Raw genomic sequence first — 17,475 nt, 5'->3', positions numbered from 1 at the left:
CAGGGAAGGGGGAAATACAGGGTAGGAACAGTCAAATCACAATAGGAAAAATTCAAAATAGGTTATTCAGTTTAGTCGTCTTCATCCCCTTCGTCGTCAGGTTCTCGTTTTCTCTTCTCTCCCTGTTCATCTAGGGAAACAAAACCCAAGTGGAGTTAGCTGAGGGCTCCTCGTGCTGCTGACAATCACAGAATGGCTGAGCTTGGAAGGGACCTTAGAGATCATCTAGTTCCAACCCCCCCCTGCTATGGAAAGGGACACCTCTCAACTAGACTCGGTGGCTCAAGGCCTCATCTAACCTGGCCTTGAACACCTCCAGGAAGAAGGCATCCACAACCTCTCTGGGTAACCTGTTCCAGAGTCTCACCACCCTCCTACTGAAGAGCTTCTTCCAAAGACCCAGTTTGAACCTCCTCTCCCTCAGCTTCAAACCATTCCCCCTCAGCCTGTTGCTAGACACCAGTATGAGAAGTTCCTCTGGAGCCTTCCTGTAGCCCCCTTCCTTGGAAAGTTCCCCCTGCAGTCCTCCCTTCTGCAGGCTGAACAAGCCCAGCTCCCTCAGCCCATCCACACAGCAGAGGTGCTCCAGCCCTTGGATCATCTCTGTGGCCTCCTCTGGACTCACTCCAACAGCTCTGTGTCCTTCTTATGCTAGGGACACAAGAACTGGATGCAGTATCCAAGGTGGGGGTCTCACAAGAGCAGAGGGGCAGAATCCTCTCTCTTGCCCTGCTGGCCATACTCCTCTGGCTGCAGCCCAGCATACAATTTGCCTTCTGGGCTGCATGAGGGCACTGCTGGCTCGTGGGGAGCTTCTCAGCAATCAACACCCCCAAGTCTCTTTCTTCAGGGCTACTCTCAACCCACTCTGCACCCAGCCTGGATTTGTGCCTGAGGTTGGCCCAACCCAGATGCAGGACCTTGCCCTTTGACTTGTTGAACCTCCTGCAGTTTGCACTGACCCACTTCTCAAGCCCCTTCTAGATGGCATCCCTCCCCTCAAGTGAGTCCACCACACCACACAGCCTGGTGTCACCAGCAAACCTGCTGAGGGTGCACTCAGTCCCCACTGTCCATGTCACTGACAAAGATGGTAGACAGCACTAGACCCACAACAGACCCCTGAGGAGCTCCACAAGGGTCAACAAGCTTCTGCATCAGCCACTGGGTTGTTATCAAAGGAGCAGGGATAGAAATATCTGCCTGCTTTTGAGAAAGCAGCACTTCATTTGGAACATAACAATTCATCAGCATTCTAATCCAAAACTGGATTGTTGTCATACCAGGCTCTTCTTCATCTTCATCATCATCTACCTCACCATCGTTGTAGCCTTCTTCATCCTCCTGCATTAAAAAAAAAAAAAGAAAACAAACAACAAAAAAGAAGGATTAAAAGAAAAAAAAAAAAAGTGAAGTTTCAGTGCAAGACATTTCACACTGTGAATTCAGCAGCATTTTACAACAGCGAGTCCTTGAAGCCTCTCAACCAACCACCAAACAGAAAGGCAGAAGCTTCCCACACACTTATGTAAGAGCAGCTTTTTGGTGCAGAAGAACTGGACTCTGGCCCAAGTTTCATTGCAGAAAATCACAAGGGATGAGAGCAGAGACTTCATTAAGAAATTAGGTTTGGATTTCATGGTGATACAGAGCTGCCAGTTCTGTTCCAATAGCCTGGGATCAGTGAAACTTGATTGGTCACTTCTAGGGGTAGAGAGAGTTAAAACATGGATATCTCCAGAGCCTGAGGAGCAGCTGGTGGTTTTGACAAAGGCTGATCAGCCATTCAGGAGTGGCACTGAAGTATCTGAGACTGAGCAGGTCCAAAGGAGGCCACAGCAGTCCTGGGAGGGCTGGAAGGCCTCTGTTGTGAGGCCAGGCTGAGTTGGGGGTGTTCAGTCAGAGAGACCTTCCAGTGGCCTTTCAGGACTTCAAGGGGACAATCAGAAAGCTGGGGACAGTTTTGAGCAAGGCCTGTTGTGACAGGACAAGGGGGGGCGGTTTGAACTCAAAGAGTGGGATTCAGACCTGAGAGAAGGGGAAATGTTGGACACTGAGGGTGGTGCAACCCTGGCCCAGGTTGCCCAGAGAGGTGGGAGGTGCCTCATCCCTGGACCCATCCCAGGTCAGGTTGTCTGGGGCTTTGAGCAACCTGCTCTGGTTGCAGATGTTCCTGCTGACTGCTGAGGAGTTTGACAAGCTGACCCTTAAAGGGCCCTTCCCTGACTGTTTGGCTGGAGGACAGATGACACAAGGCCAGTTTTAGCCCCATTCCAGGGGCTGAGCTCCCAGCAAAGCCTCAGCAGACTACAACTGGTTCAGCACACTCTACACACGAAGAACTTGAGGAATCACAAGGAACATGCCCAAGGAGGACCTCTCTGAGAGCACAGGGTCAGTAACTCATGGCTGTATGGGGGCTGCAACTCCAGCCCTCCAAAGGCCCCACAAACTACCTTCCTGATGCTATCTGTGACATCAGCCCAGCGAAGAGAATGACTTCATGTCAGTGGTCACTAGATGGCAGCTGGCTCATAGACAGCCAGGCCTCAAAGCTACCCCCCCACTGAGATGCTTCTCCAGCCAAATCAAACATGAAGAACACACTTCAAGTACTAAAGGCTTCCAGTATTTGGTTCATTTCTCACCCAGTTCTTCTCAGAGCATGGTCACTCCAAACCCACTGTCATCTTTACAGTGAGGGTGGTGAGACACTGGAACAGGTTGCCCAGGGAGGCTGTGGATGCCTCCTCCCTGGAGGTGTTCAAGGCCAGGCTGGATGAGGCCTCAAGCAACCTGGGCTAGTGGAAGGTGTCCTTGTCCATGGGAGGGGACACGATTTTTAAGGTCCCTTCCAACCCCAACCATTCTGTGAATTCATGATTAATTGCACAAATCCTTACCTCCTCTTCTCCACTCACATCCTCCTCTTCTCCTTCCTCCTCTTCCTCCTCATCTTCTTCGTCGTCTACTACCTGAGCATCATCATCATACTCCTCTTCTATACAAACAAGATTAAAACATTCAGACATTTAAAGTTTACTTTCTTTTTTTTCCCCCCCTCAATATTACCACCTGAGACATGACCTCCCACATGAGGAGCAACCAGAAACACAGCTGGAGGGCAGCTTTGTTGGTCCTGGGCCTCAGTGCCAGGCTTGGGTGGCAGCTGCACCCACAGTCTGAGCCGCTCCGGGGCTGCAGGGGCTGTGACACTAAGTCACAGCAGCCTCAGGACTGTTTCAGCTTCAGCTGCTCCACTTCCCACTGCCAATAAGCATTTTTGAGCCCGTGGGACACTTGCAGCTCTTCATCTGCAAGTGTCCATCTGCTCCCAGCAGGAATAGAGCAGAACTTTCCAAGCCAGCCATGCACTGGAAACTCTCCCTGAGGGCCACCCTTTGCTCTTCTGCTGCCAGAACAATCCAAGAGGCTCACTCACCATCCATCTCAGGGCTTTGCAATCTCTTGTCAAGAGGAAAAGAGATTAAATGCAACTAGCCCAAACAACAAACCAGAGAGTGTTTTTCCAAGCCACAGGAATGGTGTTTTGGAGCTTTTTCTTCTTATTTCAAATGCAGGCCCAGACTTGTGAGGAGACCCTGTCCCTGCTGAAGCTGGGTGCTGCTGGCTGAAAAACTTCACCAGGGGAAGACAAAGGGCCTGGAGCATCTCTGTGAGGAGGAAAGGCTGAGACCTGGGGCTGTTGAGCCTGGAGAAGAGCAGCCCCAGAGGGCTCAGCGAGAGCAAAAGGGTGAAGCACAAAGGGATGGAGCCAGACTCTTCTCAGTGGTGCCCAGGGACAGGACAAGGGGCAACAGGCACAAACTGGAACCCAGGAGGTTCCATCTGAAGATGAAGAGAAACTTCTTTGGTGTAAGGGTGCTGAAGCCCTGGAAGAGGCTGCTGAGAGGGGTTGTGGAGTCCCTTTTCTGGAGAGCTTCCAAACCCAACCCGGTCATTGTGATCCTGGGCAAGCTGCTGTGCGTGCCCTGCTTTAGCAGGGGGGCTGGACTGGATGATCTCCAGAGGTCCCTTCCAACCCCCACCGTGCTGGGGTTCAGGGCTCTGTGCATGCCCCACTCTGCCCAGCCCTGCTGCAGCCCTTGCCCCTCTCAGCAGAGCTCCCATTCAGCACTCAAGGCAAAACTGCAAGTGCAGCTTTTCTGCTTTTGCTGTGCAGCTGGGTTTGAAGAGTCCAGCAAATTCCCCAGGCTCAGCCGGATACTCACCCGACCAGTGCCTGGGGGCCTCCCACTGCAGCCTGCTGGGGAGGCACAGCAGCACCTACACCACACTGGCACCCACTCTGCGTTTTCCTACCATTAAGAAGTTGTTTGCTGCTTCAATCAGTGCCTTTCACATCACTGGCCCTGACCAGACCTCAATACAGACACTGTCCTCTTCTCTGCCTGATCTCAACCAGTTCATTTCATCCTCATGGAGCAGCTATGAATTCACATTAGTGCCTCAGCTCCTTGACTCAGCTTTTTTCTGCACCCAGTCCAGTTCTCCACCTTAGCCTCCTCCATCAGGAACCACTCATCACATGGTTCCTGAAAACTGCAGCATGTTCACATCATCCTTTCTTAGCTGTTTCTGTCTCATGTCCATCTCCTCTGGGGCTGACTGGTTCTCTGACACTCTTTCAGTGTCTTCCTTCTCCTCCTGATGCCTTTCTACCACCCTATCACTAGAGACGACTGGAAAAGTGGCTTGTTCTGCCCTGCCTTTCTCCTCTCCTGTTTCCTTCCTTTCTCTCCTCTCCTCCTTTCCTTCCTCCCTCCCTTCAGAACTATTTCTGCTTTCCATCAGACAGAAGGAGCCACTGAAGACACCCTTCTCCTGCCAACAAGTCAGAGCTGGAAGCAGAACATACCACGCAGCACACCAATCTTTCAACTCAGAGACACCGAGTAGCACAAATTCACATACCATCTTCATCTTCCTCCTCATCATCCAAGCCCTCCACGTAGCCCTCCACGTAGCCCTCAGTGTCAGAGTCCGGCGCTTCTTTGTCGTCCCGATCTTTCACTAGAGGCAAGACTGAGAAAGAAGCTCTTTCAGGCCATGCCCAGCTCCTTTCCCTTCCTGCCTTCAGAGGACACTGAGGTAACTTCTCCTTTACATCAGTCAGGAATGAGCTGCTGTGAACACCCTTCCTTCAGGCATTGGCACAAGCTGCCAAAGGAGATGGTGGAGTCATCGTCTCTAGAGGTGCTTCAAGAATCACTAAGTGGGTGTAAGTTGGAAGGGATCTCTAGAGATCATCCAGTCCAACCCCCCCTGCTAAAGCAGGGCACGCACAGCAGCTTGCCCAGGATCACAATGGCCAAGTGGGTTTGGAAGCTCTCCAGGGGAGACTCCACAACCTCTCTGGGCAGCCTGCTCCACCCTCACACCAAAGAAGTTTCTCCTCATCTTCAGATGGAACCTTCTGGGTTCCAGTTTGTGCTCATTGCCTCTTGTCCTGTCACTGGGCACCACTGAGAAGAGTCTGGCCCCATCCTCTTGCCCCAGGAGAGGGCTCTTGCTGAGCATTGAGAAGATTCCCTCTCAATCTTCTCCAGTCTCCTCCAGCCTCAGGTCTCTCAGCCTTTCCTCATCAGGCAGATGCTCCAGGCCCTTGATCATCCTCACAGTCTCCGTTGAACACTCTCCAGTACTTCCCTGGCTTTCTTGAACTGGGGAGCCCAGAATTGGACCCAATACTCCAGATATGGCCTCACCAGGGTAGAGTAGAGGGGGATGAGAACCTCCCTTGACCTGCTAGCCGCACTCTTCTTAATAAAGAAACATGTGGACATGGCACTTCAGGTCATGGGTTAATGGTGGTGGTGTTGATGGTTGGACTCAATGGTCTTAAGGGTCTTTTCCAAGCCAAACAACTCTATGATTCTCTTGCCAACAAGTCAGAGCTGGAAGCAAAGCATACTAGGCAGAACACTGATCTTTTACAACTTAGGTACACCAAGCAGCACAATTCACCTACCATCCTCATCATCCTCCTCGTCATCTAAGCCCTTCAAGTAGGCCTCTACATCAGAGTCTGGTGCTTCTTTGTCGTCCCGATCGTAGCCGTCGAGGTATGTGAGTTGCGGGAGGAGCTTGAAGACGTTTTCTCTGTAATCGTTCAAGTTGGTTACCTCGCAGTTGAAAAGGTCTAGGCTCTTCAGGTTTTCTAACTTCTTCTGCAAAGCAAGCAGAGTCACAGAGTGCTACATGATGGAAGGCACCTCTCAGCAGATCATCCAGTCCAAACCCCCTGCTAAAGCAGGATTGCCCAAAACAGGGTACTCAGGGTCACAACGTCCAGGTGGGTTTGGAAGCTCTCCGGAGAAGGAGACTCCACCACCTCTCTGGGCAGCCTGCTGCAGAGATGGAACTTTTTAAGTTCAAGTTTGTGACAATCACCCTTTGTCCTGTCACAGGGCATCACTGAGTAAAGCCTGGTCCCATCACTGAAGTTCAGCATGATGACAATGATGATGGTTGGATGGGCAACCTGGCCTACTGGGAGGTGTCCTGACCCATGGTAGGGAGGTTGGAACTATATCATCTTTAAGGTCCCTTCCAACTCAAAGCACTCCAAGACTCTAGATAATTCTCCACAGGGCAAAGTTAATGTGCTCAAGAGCTTCCCATGACACAAGAGTCATTTTGGTCTTCGCCTACTAAATTGGCCTAGAAAAGAAACCTGCAAGGTCTGGTCACTGCTGCCTTGGTATGGCAGAGGGGAAAGTGGCCTCTCTGGAACTCAGCATCTCACAAGGAGAAGGCTGAAGGTTCAGAAAGAGGTAACAGAACAATAATCAAACATGCTGTGAGGGACAAGCTAGGAATAAATGCTGCTCCAGCCAGTTATCCCAAAATATCTGACATAGAACAGCTTGCCCAGGGCAGTGGTGGAGTCCCCATCCCTGGAGGTATCTAAGAGTCATGTAGATGTGATGCTTAGGGTTATGGTTTAGTGGAGGTTAATGATCTTAAAGGTCTTTTCCAATCTAGGCAATTCTGGGAGTCAAAGAGCACAAGGCAAGATACTGGAGCCAGGTGGGTGTATCTGAACTGCTGCCTTCAGTGGAAGAATCAGGGAATCCTTCAGGCTGGAAGAGACCTTTCAGATCATCAAGTCCAACCCTTAACCCAGCACTGCCAGGTCACCACTAAACCACGTCACTCAGCACCACATCTACACAGCTTTGAAACTCCTCCAGGGATGGGGACTCCACCACTGCCCTGGGCAGCCTGAGCCAGGCCTTGACAACCCTTTCCATGAAGAAATTTTTCCTCACGTCCAACCTCAACCTCCCCTGGGGAAACCTGGGGCCATTTCCTCTTGTCCTATTGCTTGTTCCTTGTTGAAGAGACCAAACCCTACCTGGCTCCAAGCTACTTTCAGGGAGCTAGAGGCAGTCAAAAGGTCTCCCCTCAGCCTCCTTTTCTCCAGGCTGAAAAACCCCAGGTTCTTCAGCTGCTCCTCACAAGCCTTGTGCTCTAGACCCTTCTTTGTTGCCCTTCTTTGTCTCTCTGCTCTAGCCCCTCAATGTCCTTCTTGTAGTGAGGGCCCCAAAACTGAATCCAGCATTCAAGGTGGGACCTCACCAGTGCCAAGAAGCAAAATGAACAAACAATTCTTTGGCCACAATAATTTTGCTAAGAGAGATTTTGAACAATTTAATGATTGCTCCTCAGCCTTTTGAAAAAATGAAAACATAAATTGAACAAGAATTCAATTCCTGGTTCTAATTTAGTTTTTGTTATTATTTTGGAGGAGGAGGTGTTGTCTGCATTGCCCACAGTACTTCAAAGCACTAACAATAAAAGCAGAAGCAGTTGATTTGTAGCAAGCCTTAGGAAATCTCTCCCTTCTGGAGTTCCATGTGTAGAGTGATGGTGACATCAAGAAAACCATTAGGCTGAAACTGGGATCACTTACAATCCCTTCTCTCATCTGTTTGCTCCAAGAGTTTTAACTGCTCTGCTCTCCCTTTCTGCTGGAGGAAAGGAGATTTGAGATGGACACATCTGAGAACTGCTACTTGAGACATTTTAAGAGAAGTACTTGGGGAATAAGCATGAGATTACACTCTTCACTTCTGAAGAGCAAAGAGCACACAACCTACAAGCTAGGACCCAGCACAGAATGGGCACTTGGAGGCTTTTGGAACCAAGACCTGACAAACTTGCTGTCAGCCCTTGAAATAAAAATGACTGTGAGCAGAAGAATTAACTCATAGATTGGTTTGGGTTGGAAGGGACCTTAAAGATCATCTAGTTCCAACCCCCCAAACTTGCTGTCAGCCCTTGAAATAAAAATGACTGTGAGCAGAAGAATTAACTCATAGATTGGTTTGGGTTGGAAGGGACCTTAAAGATCATCTAGTTCCAACCCCCCTGCCATGGGCAGGAACACCTCCCACTAGAAAAGGCTTCAAAAGGCCTCATCCAACCTGCCCTTTGAACACCTCCAGGGAGGGGGCATCCACAACCTCCCCGGGCAACCTGTTCCAGTGTCTCACCACCCTCACTGGGAAGAATTGCTTTATAACATGCAGTCTAATTAACAGAAAACAGGAGGAATAAGTTGCAAGCTCAGTGACCTCTACCCAGCTACAGTGAACAAGCACAGTTTGGAAGCCCATGGTGCTGCAGCCACCACCAGCACACTCTGCACCCTGGGCAGAAGTGGTGGCTGGAGAGTTCAGACCCAATGCACTTCAGGACAAACTCACCAAGCTCGAGCATAGCTTGTGGGAGACCATCTCAGAGCCCAGGGCAGCGTGGAAGGCCAGGATGCTCCCCGGAGCAGCAGCCACTAGAGGGAAGCAGCTGCCCAGGCTGCAGGCACAGCCCCGGGGGAGGGCTGGGGACAGCCCGGGGGCAGGCTGAGCCCAAGGCACACACAAGGAGATTAGCACCAGGGACACTCCACTGCAAGTGGCTTTGTCTTTCCAAAGCTGTAATGCCTGTACTCCAAGGTGAACAGGAGCTGGCAATGTGCCTTAACAGCCCCAAAAATCAACCATCACCTGGACTGGGGCTGATCCCCAGCAGCATGGGCAGCAGGGGATTCTGCCCCTCTGCTCTGTTGAGACCCCACATGCAGTGCTGGGGCCAGCTCTGGAGCCCTCAGCAGAGACAGGGACCTGTTGGAGCAGAGCCAGAGGAGGCCACAGCAATGCTGGGAGGGCTAGAAGCCCTCTGCTGTGAGGCCAGGCTGAGAGAAGGCTCCAGGGAGACCTTGTGGTGGCCTTTCAGTGCATCAAGGGGCCAAGCAGAAAGCTGGGGACAGACTTTCCAGCAGGGCCTGGTGTGACAGGACAAGGGGTGATGTTTTAAAGTAAAAAAAAGGGAGGCTCGTACTAGAGAGAAGGGAGAAATGTTTGACCCTGAGGGTGGTGAGACCCTGGGAGCTGCCCCATCCCTGGAGCCATTCCAGGTCAGGTTGTTTGGGGCTCTGAGCAACCTGCTCTAGTTGCAGATGTCCCTGCTGACTGCAGGGGGGTTGGACTAGAAAAAAAAAAACCTTTAAGTTCCCTTCTCACCCAAATCACTTTGTAATTCTCCAGCACTGCTGACAAAATGAGGTTTGATCTCCCCCATGCCCCACACCAACTTACCAGAGGCTCTATTGTCCCAAGATCTTTGATTTTGTTGCCGCTTAGATTTAGATGCGTGAGGTTCGGACACTTTTCTGCCAACACTTCCAGGCCTCCTGAGACTCTGTTGTCGCTCAGCTCGAGCTGAAAGGCACAGCAACACCTCGAGTTTGTAGTGCAAACACGTACCACACAGTGTAAAAAAAAAAAAAAAACCAGAACAGCTGGATTCGTGTTCTGAGGCACACAACTGGTTTATACATGGAGCAGAGTGCAGAGAGGGCCCCCCTCCCTTATCCCCCCTACACCCCCTTAGAGCAGAGGAGATTTGATTTACCTTCTTCAGTTTGTTTAACTTTGGTAAGTTTGCAACTGAGGTTAAGCCTACATTGATTGTACTTAATAATTCCAGCTCTTCAAACTCATCTGTCAGGCCTTCGATTTTGCCTTCGTTTGACCTGCAGTTGTCAAGAACCAGTTCTTTAACCTGCAAAGAGAACCAAACACAGTGTCTGTCAGGCCTTCAGCATGGAGGAGCAAAGTTTCACCCAACAAGCAAAGGATGGCACAGATCAGACAAAAATTCCTACAATGGTTTGAGTTAGAAGGGAGCTGAAAGCTCATCTCGTTCCAACCCCCCTGCCATGGGCAGGGACACCTCCCACCAGCCCAGGTTGCTCAAGGCCTCATCCAACCTGGATTTGAACACCTCTAGGGAGGGAGCATCTGCAACCTCCCTGGGCAGCCTGTTCCAGTGTCTCAGCACCCTCACTAGATAGTATTTCTTCCTAATGTCCAGTCTAAATCTGCCCTCCTCAAGCTTCAATTCATTTCTTCTCATCAAGGCATCCCAGCAAACCAGCAAGTGTGTGAGTGGTTGTTTTCAGTGCTTGATCCCTGCTCTTGCTGGGATGTTTAGAAGGGAGACCTCATTGCTCGCTGCAACTCCCTGAAATGAGGTTGGAGACAGGTCAGGGTTGGTCTCTTCTCCCTAGTACCAGGAGATAGAGCAAGAGAAAACGGCCTGAACTTCTGCCAGGGGAGGTTCAATTTGGGTATTTAGGAAAAATTTCTTTCCTGAAAGAGTGGCCAGGGATTGGAACAGGCTGCCCAGGGAGGTGGTGGAGACACCATCCCTGGAGGTGTTCCAGAAATGTGTGGCCATGGCACTTTGGAACATGGTTTAGTGGCCATGGTGGTGTTAGGTCGATGGCTGGATTTGATCTTAGAGATCTTTTTCCAACCCAAACAATTCTGTGATTCTATGAAGGGTTTCAGAAACACAGACATTTGGCTTGGCTTCAACTTCCCACCTTTGTGTTGTCCCATAATCAATGTAAACAGTTCAGAAACATTAATCCTGGCTTAACCAAGCTGGCTGTTAGAAGCAGCCTGGTCTTTGCCAAATGCAAGCAATAAACATCCTGAAAACCATGAAACTAATCTGTTTTTAAACTCAGCCTCAACTCCAACACGCAGCACAACTCCTGTGCTATTACCACACATCATCAGCCACTAAAACAGCTTCTCCCTGCCTGCAGGAATTATTGGAGCTTTCCAAGCACGGACAGACTCTGCTCACAGACTCCTGAAACCTACAGCAAGGGCTGGTGGTCCTAAAGCAGGTCTTACTGGAGTCCTCCACCCTCACACCCCTCCTGATGCTGGGCACATGAAGGGGAGATCTTCAGAGGCGACTGCTTTGGTGGGGAATGACAATAGATGAGGGCAGGTTTAAACTGGAGATTAGGAAGAAATTCTTTCCAGTGAGGGTGGGGAGACACTAGAACAGGTTGCCCAGGGAGGTTGTGGATGCCCCTTTCCCTGGAGGTGTTCAAAGCTAGGTTGGATGAGGCTTTGAGCAACCTGGGCTGGTGGGAGGTGTCCCTGCCCATGGCAGGGGTTTGGAACTGGATGATCCTTAATAGTCCCTCCTAACTCAAACCATTCTATGAACCTAGGAGATGATGCTGGGAGGGGACCTTTAGTGAGCAAAGTCTTATCTCCCTTGTCCTGCTGCAGCAGGGAGGCTTGAAGATAATGTCCCCATGGGCCTGGGCAGCAGAGGACCTGCCTGCCACCCAAAGCTGGGCATCCCATGGGTGCTTACCCCATGGGGGGTTTGTTGTTCTTAAGCACCACTTTTTTTGCAGGTACTATCTTCAATAACAGTATCAATACAAGAATGCTCCCAAACACACCTCACCCTGACTAAAACAGCTGCTTTTCACCCCAAAACCAGGGCAGTCTTAAGAGATTCAAGTTCTTCAGAAGATGAGTTTTGGAGGGGCTCTGAGGAAGCTCTGTCACCACAGGCTATGAATCCAGAAGAAGAACCCACCCATTTGGGGAACATCCAGACATTTTGAGACCCATGAGGTTCTTCTGCATCTACAAAATATCCACAAAAAAATGGAATTCTGCAGCCCTCACCCTGCATTTGAGGTTTCTTTGTAGGTTTGGAAAGGACCAGAGGTGCTGCTTGAAGCTGAGAATGGGATCTAACCAGCTTGCAAGATGCAGAGCTGATGCAACTCCTCAGTTCACACAGAGGACAGTTAATATGCAAATATTTAATTTTCTGATTTTTTTTTCTTTTTTTTAAATCCAATGTAGGTTTGGGGCTTGGTTGTTTTTTTTTTTTTTTTTTTTGTGATTGTTGTTATTGTTTTTTTACAGCTCCCAATAAAATATCCCAAGATTTCTAATTAAATCCCAGGCACTGAAGTCAAGAGGGAAGGCAGCCCAAAGCAACACAGGGAGGACAAGTGATTCATTGAGAGTAGGAAGATCAGGGTTAGACAGGAAATAAGATTTTCCAAGGCTCCACAATTTTCCTAGAAGAATTAGGATAGGGAATGACTACGCTAAAAGTTCTCCAGAAGAATTTTAGGCTGGGTAGAAGAAACCAAAGATCAAGTCAAAAGCTCTTGATCCTACATACATCTATTCCACTGGGAAAATAAAAACCAACACTGAATTCCCAAAATAAACTATTAAAAAAAAAAAAAAAAAACCAAACCAAAACCCAAACCAAAACCTTTTTGCTTTGAAATTGAGACAGCAAAAAGCCCTTTTAAAGGCAAACATGGTAGAACAGGACGATCTTTAAGGTCTCTTCCAACCCATTCTGTGATGTCTATCTTCTTACTCTACCAGTCTTTTAAGTATCAGGATCCTCCAGTGAGATCCTTTTGGGGACAAAGAAAGTTTTTTCAGTCATCAGCTTCACACAGGCTCCCGCCAAAAACCAAAAGACAACGAAAGAAAGATAAATAAAGGAGCTCCAGCCCACACCCACACTTCCAGCAGCTGCCTTCTTGCTATCTGTGTCCTCACTCAGCAGCACACAAGGCCCCTACCCACCCTGTTATCTCCCTGGACCAGCAAGCTGGCTCAGCCCAGCACCCACCTACAGACCACGTTTTGGTGCAGGGAGAAGAGGCAGTCTGCAGGAAGGGGCTGATGTCTGTATGGGGAAGATCCATGCTTGTGAAGAGCAGGAAGGTCTGGGTTTGTCTTCTCTTTGGAAAGCAAGTTTGGCAGAGATCATGTAGCATTTATAGGTTCAGGGAAGGGACCTTAAAGACCTTCTAGTTCCAACCCCCTGCCATGGGCAGGGACACCTTCCACTAGAGCAGGTTGCTCAAAGCCTCATCCAGCCCGGTCTTGAACACTTCCAAGGAGGGGGCATCCATGACCTCCCTGGGCAACATGTTCCAGTGTCTCATCACCCTCACTGGAAAGAATTTCTTCCTAATCTCCAGTCTAAATCTCCCCACTTTCAGCTCAAAGATATGGCCATTACATGACATTCCTAAGTGCCATGTCCACACATTTCTGGAACACCTCCAGGGATGGTGACTCCACCACCTCCCTGGGCAGCCTGTTCCAATGCCTGACCACTCTTGCAGGAAAGAAATTTTTCCAAATCTCCAACCTAAACCTCCCCGGCACAATTTCAGGCCATTTCCTCTCATTCTATCACCTGACACTAGGGAAAAGAGACCAACCCCCACTTGGCTCCAGCCTCCTTTCAGGGAGCTGTAGAAAGCCAGAAGGTCTCCTCCCTCAGCCTCCCTTTCTCCAGCCTGAACAACCCTAGATCCCTCAAGCTGCTCCTCACCTAACCTGTTCTCCAGACCCTTCACCAGCTTTGCTGCCCTTCTCTGGAGCTTCTCCAGCCCCTCAATGTCCTTTTTGGAGTGAGAGGCCCAAAACTGACCCCAGGACTTGAGGTGTGACCTCCCCAGTACAAGGACACAGGTGAGAAGGCTAAGGGAGAATTGGACAAAGCTGACTTGGGAGTAGAAAAGGGGTTTGAGGGAGCTGGAAACAGCAATGGATGCAGAAGAAAAAACCTTTTATATAGTGGCAGAAGATCCAACTGGCTTCCACTCTTAGTTTGCTCCTTTTAGGGCAAGATTGCTGCTTCCTCTCTGCTTGGCAGAAAAACTGAGACAGAACTGAAACGCTCTCTTGCTGTGCCCAGAACCAAGGCACTGGGCACAGGTACAGCCAAAATAACTCCACGGAATCAAACCAGCCAGGTTTGGAAGTGGCCAAACTGAGGAGCTTGTCTGGAAAACAGCAAAGGAATAAGCAATTTTGGTGCTTGTATGATCAAAAGGTCAATCACTTCTGCAAGAACCTGACTCCTCAGAACAAGACTGAAGTCACAATGAAGATGATCTAAGAAGCAAAAGGAGGCTGAAGTGAACTTAGGGGCTTCTCCCACCTCATCTGCTGCATTGTACCTAAGTCCCTTGTACACAGGACCAGCTCAATACCACCTGAAACAGCTCAACACCATCTAAAGCCAGGTCAACGCCACCAAAATCAACTTGTCACTACCTAAAATCAGCTCAATACCACCTCAAGCCAGCTTGCCAATCACAGAATGGCTTAGGTTGGAGGAGACCTTAAAGATCATCTAGTTCCAACCCCCTGGCATGGTCATGGACACCTCCTATTAGATCAGCTTGCTCAAGGCCCCATCCAACCTGGCCTTTGACACCTCCAGGCTTGGAGCCTCCTGAACTGCTCCGAGCAGCCTGTTTCAGTCTCTCACCACCCTCACAGGGAAGAATGTCTTCCTAATGTCTAATCTAAATCCAGCTTCTTCCAGAAGAAGACCTGCAGAAATTGTCTATTGTTAACCTTATCACTGTCCAGGCCTTACTGCACAAGCAATCCAAGTACTAGTTGGAGCAGGAACCAATGAACAAGACAAACCCTGTGACCTGTACTTACCTTCCCCCAAAACTGCTACCTAGTGAGAAGCAGCAGCAAAGCAACATGCCCCAGGTACCTAACCACCAGCAACACAGGACTCACCCCAACAGCCAAGAAGGCACCCACAGGTGAACATCTAGCAGAAGACCTAACATGCAGGTGGCTGGGTTGGTTCCTGTAGGACATAGCCACATCTTTGATGAGATTTGTGATAAAGCCCTATCAGGTGCTTGGGCTGGCATACTGCACATCACAGAGCTTCCACTGCCAAGCGTTCCTGGCCCAGACTGTGTCTTCTGCATTGCCAGGGTGGCCCAAGGCTCTGCTGTGTCTCTCCCCCTGTTGAGCAGGTGCCATCTGCTCGAGCAGGTGCTTCCTGGTTGCCTGTGTCCTTCTGCTCTTGTGCTCTGCTGCTAGCAGCCCTCACTCTGCAGCAGTCCCATGTTAGATTTTAAAAGAGGCAGAGAGGTGGTGCTGAGGGACATGCTTTAGCACCAGACTGGGTCGAGTCAGACAGTGGTTGGACTCCATGAGCTTGAAGAGCTCTTCCAACTGAAATGATTCTATGATTTGAGATTGGGCCATGAAGATGATCAGCGGGCTGGAGCATCTCTCCCACGAGGACAGGCTGCCAGAGCTGGGGTTGTTCAGCCTAGAGAAGAGAAGACTCCAGGGAGACCTTAGAGCTGCATTTCAGCATCTAAAGGGGGATTCACAGGAAGCCTGGGGAGGGGCTGTTAGAAGGGCCTGAGTGATAGGACAAGGGGCAATGCTTGAAACAGGAGCAGGGGAGAGGTAGGTTGAACACAAGGAGGAAGTTCTTCACAAGGGGAGTGGTGGAACTCTGGCACAGGTTGCCCAGAGATGTGGTTGGGGCTCCATCCCTAGAAACAGTCAAGGTCAAACTTGATGGGGCTTTGAGCAACCTGCTCCAGTTGGAGATATCCCTGCTGATGGCAGAGTGGTTGGACAAGACACCTCTGAAAGCCCCTTCCAACTCAATGCATTCTGTGATTCTGTGAGGTTGCTGCTTCTCCAATACATTGCTCAGACCACATGCCTTGGACTTGTTCTTCTGAGGTCATCCCAGTTTCTATTTCTGGCAGTCCTGGCCACTTTCAGCACATGACATCACATCTGGGCTGCTGCACTGCTAGCTGTGAACTACAGCATCTCCTCTAGCTCTTCATGGCTTTCATGACATCACATTCTACATTGCTGCCTGCCTGAGGGACCCTTATCTGCTTCCAAGGATGGTTACAGCATGAAGCTGTGTTTCCAATACATCTACAGCAGCTTTAATGTAGCCATGGGGGCTCCTGCGAGATCCAACCTCTTCCCAGGGTAAGGACAAGCAGCCACATCTCACAGGAGTTCAGGGGAGCCACCACAAGAGACAAGGGACTCACTGGCTGTGCACAAGACCTGGCAGACCTTCCTCTACATCCCCTGCAAGCAACCACATCTCACAGGAGTTCAGGGGAGCCACCACAAGAGACAAGGGACTCACTGGCTGTGCATAGGACCAGGCAGACCTTCCTCTACATCCCCTGCAAGCAGCCACATCTCACAGGAGTTCAGGGGAGCCACCCCAAGTGACAAGGGACTCACTGGCTGTGCATAGGACCAGGCAGACCTTCCTCTACATCCCCTGCAAGCAGCCACATCTCACAGGAATCCAGGGGAGCCACCACAAGAGACAAGGGACTCACTGGCTGTGCATAGGACCAGGCAGACCTTCCTCTACATCCCCTGCAAGCAGCCACATCTCACAGGAATCCAGGGGAGCCACCCCAAGTGACAAGGGACTCACTGGCTGTGCATAGGACCGGGCAGACCTTCCTCTACATCCCCTGCAAGCAGCCACATCTCACAGGAGTTCAGGGGAGCCACCACAAGAGACAAGGGACTCACTGGCCTGTGCATAGGACCGGGCAGACCTTCCTCTACCTCCCTCGACTGTGCTCTGTAGTCATAACACAATCAGTAGAGTATAATGACATGCAGACAACTATTGAGACACACCTTGCCCCCTTGACCTTTCACACAACTGTAGAATTATTTTGGTTGGAAGAGACCTTTAAGATCACCAAGTCCAACCTTCAGCCTAAGAATTAATTTAACTGACATTTCTCTTGTAACAGGTGAAAAAGGCAAAGTTTCCACCTCCAAAAGCCTGCAGAGCATGGGCTGGGAGATCCAGCAACTTGGGACTAAGCTCCCCAATAAGAAAGTAGCAGAAGGACGGGGTTGTGAAGATAAATTTAGAAGATAAAAGGCAAATTTACAAGTACAAACATCATTCTGCTGCCCTCAAAAGCAGCAGAGGCTGGAACAGCTCATTTTCAGCACAACAGAGCAGATGCTTTTGAAGCTGCATATGGTACCCCCAGGACAGCAATGTCCCACTACATGGCATATGAATCAACAAAAGCAGGTAGAGATGAGAGTGTTAACTCTGTCTTGCACTGCTCCCATCCAAATCAGAGAATCACAGAATGGTTTGGGTTGAAAGGGACCTTAAAAAGCATCTAGTTCCAACTCCCCTGCCATGGTCAGGGACACCTTCCACTAGGACCAGGTTGCTCAAGGCCTCATCCAACCTGGCTTTGAACACTTTCAGGCTTGGAGCCTCCAC

The 17,475-nt window shown here is 50.0% G+C and overlaps 1 protein-coding gene across 5 annotated transcripts in view; it reads right to left on the bottom strand.

Moving 5' to 3' along the window:
* Positions 1 to 17,475, bottom strand: part of ANP32A (acidic nuclear phosphoprotein 32 family member A) — a 29,381-nt gene continuing 11,906 nt past the window's right edge. The window contains exons 2-8 of one of the 5 annotated variants that reach the window (XM_054387835.1): positions 9,940 to 10,089; positions 9,624 to 9,746; positions 5,993 to 6,191; positions 4,936 to 5,046; positions 2,904 to 3,001; positions 1,284 to 1,344; positions 1 to 130 (exon numbers count right to left, since the gene is read on the bottom strand). In XM_054387835.1, the coding sequence (XP_054243810.1) occupies positions 72 to 130; positions 1,284 to 1,344; positions 2,904 to 3,001; positions 4,936 to 5,046; positions 5,993 to 6,191; positions 9,624 to 9,746; positions 9,940 to 10,089 (801 nt within the window). In that variant the 3' untranslated portion in view covers positions 1 to 71. Of the gene's footprint in view, positions 131 to 1,283; positions 1,345 to 2,903; positions 3,002 to 4,730; positions 4,776 to 4,935; positions 5,047 to 5,992; positions 6,192 to 9,623; positions 9,747 to 9,939; positions 10,090 to 17,475 lie in introns of all 5 variants that reach the window. The other 4 variants (XM_054387831.1, XM_054387833.1, XM_054387832.1 and 1 more) reach the window with 4 other exon arrangements.

The sequence above is a fragment of the Indicator indicator genome, chromosome 16 (genome assembly GCF_027791375.1).
Source record: "Indicator indicator isolate 239-I01 chromosome 16, UM_Iind_1.1, whole genome shotgun sequence".
NCBI classification, from domain to species: domain Eukaryota; kingdom Metazoa; phylum Chordata; class Aves; order Piciformes; family Indicatoridae; genus Indicator; species Indicator indicator.
Note: the sequence above shows the minus strand (reverse complement) of the source record. Positions and strands in the feature narration are given on the sequence as shown.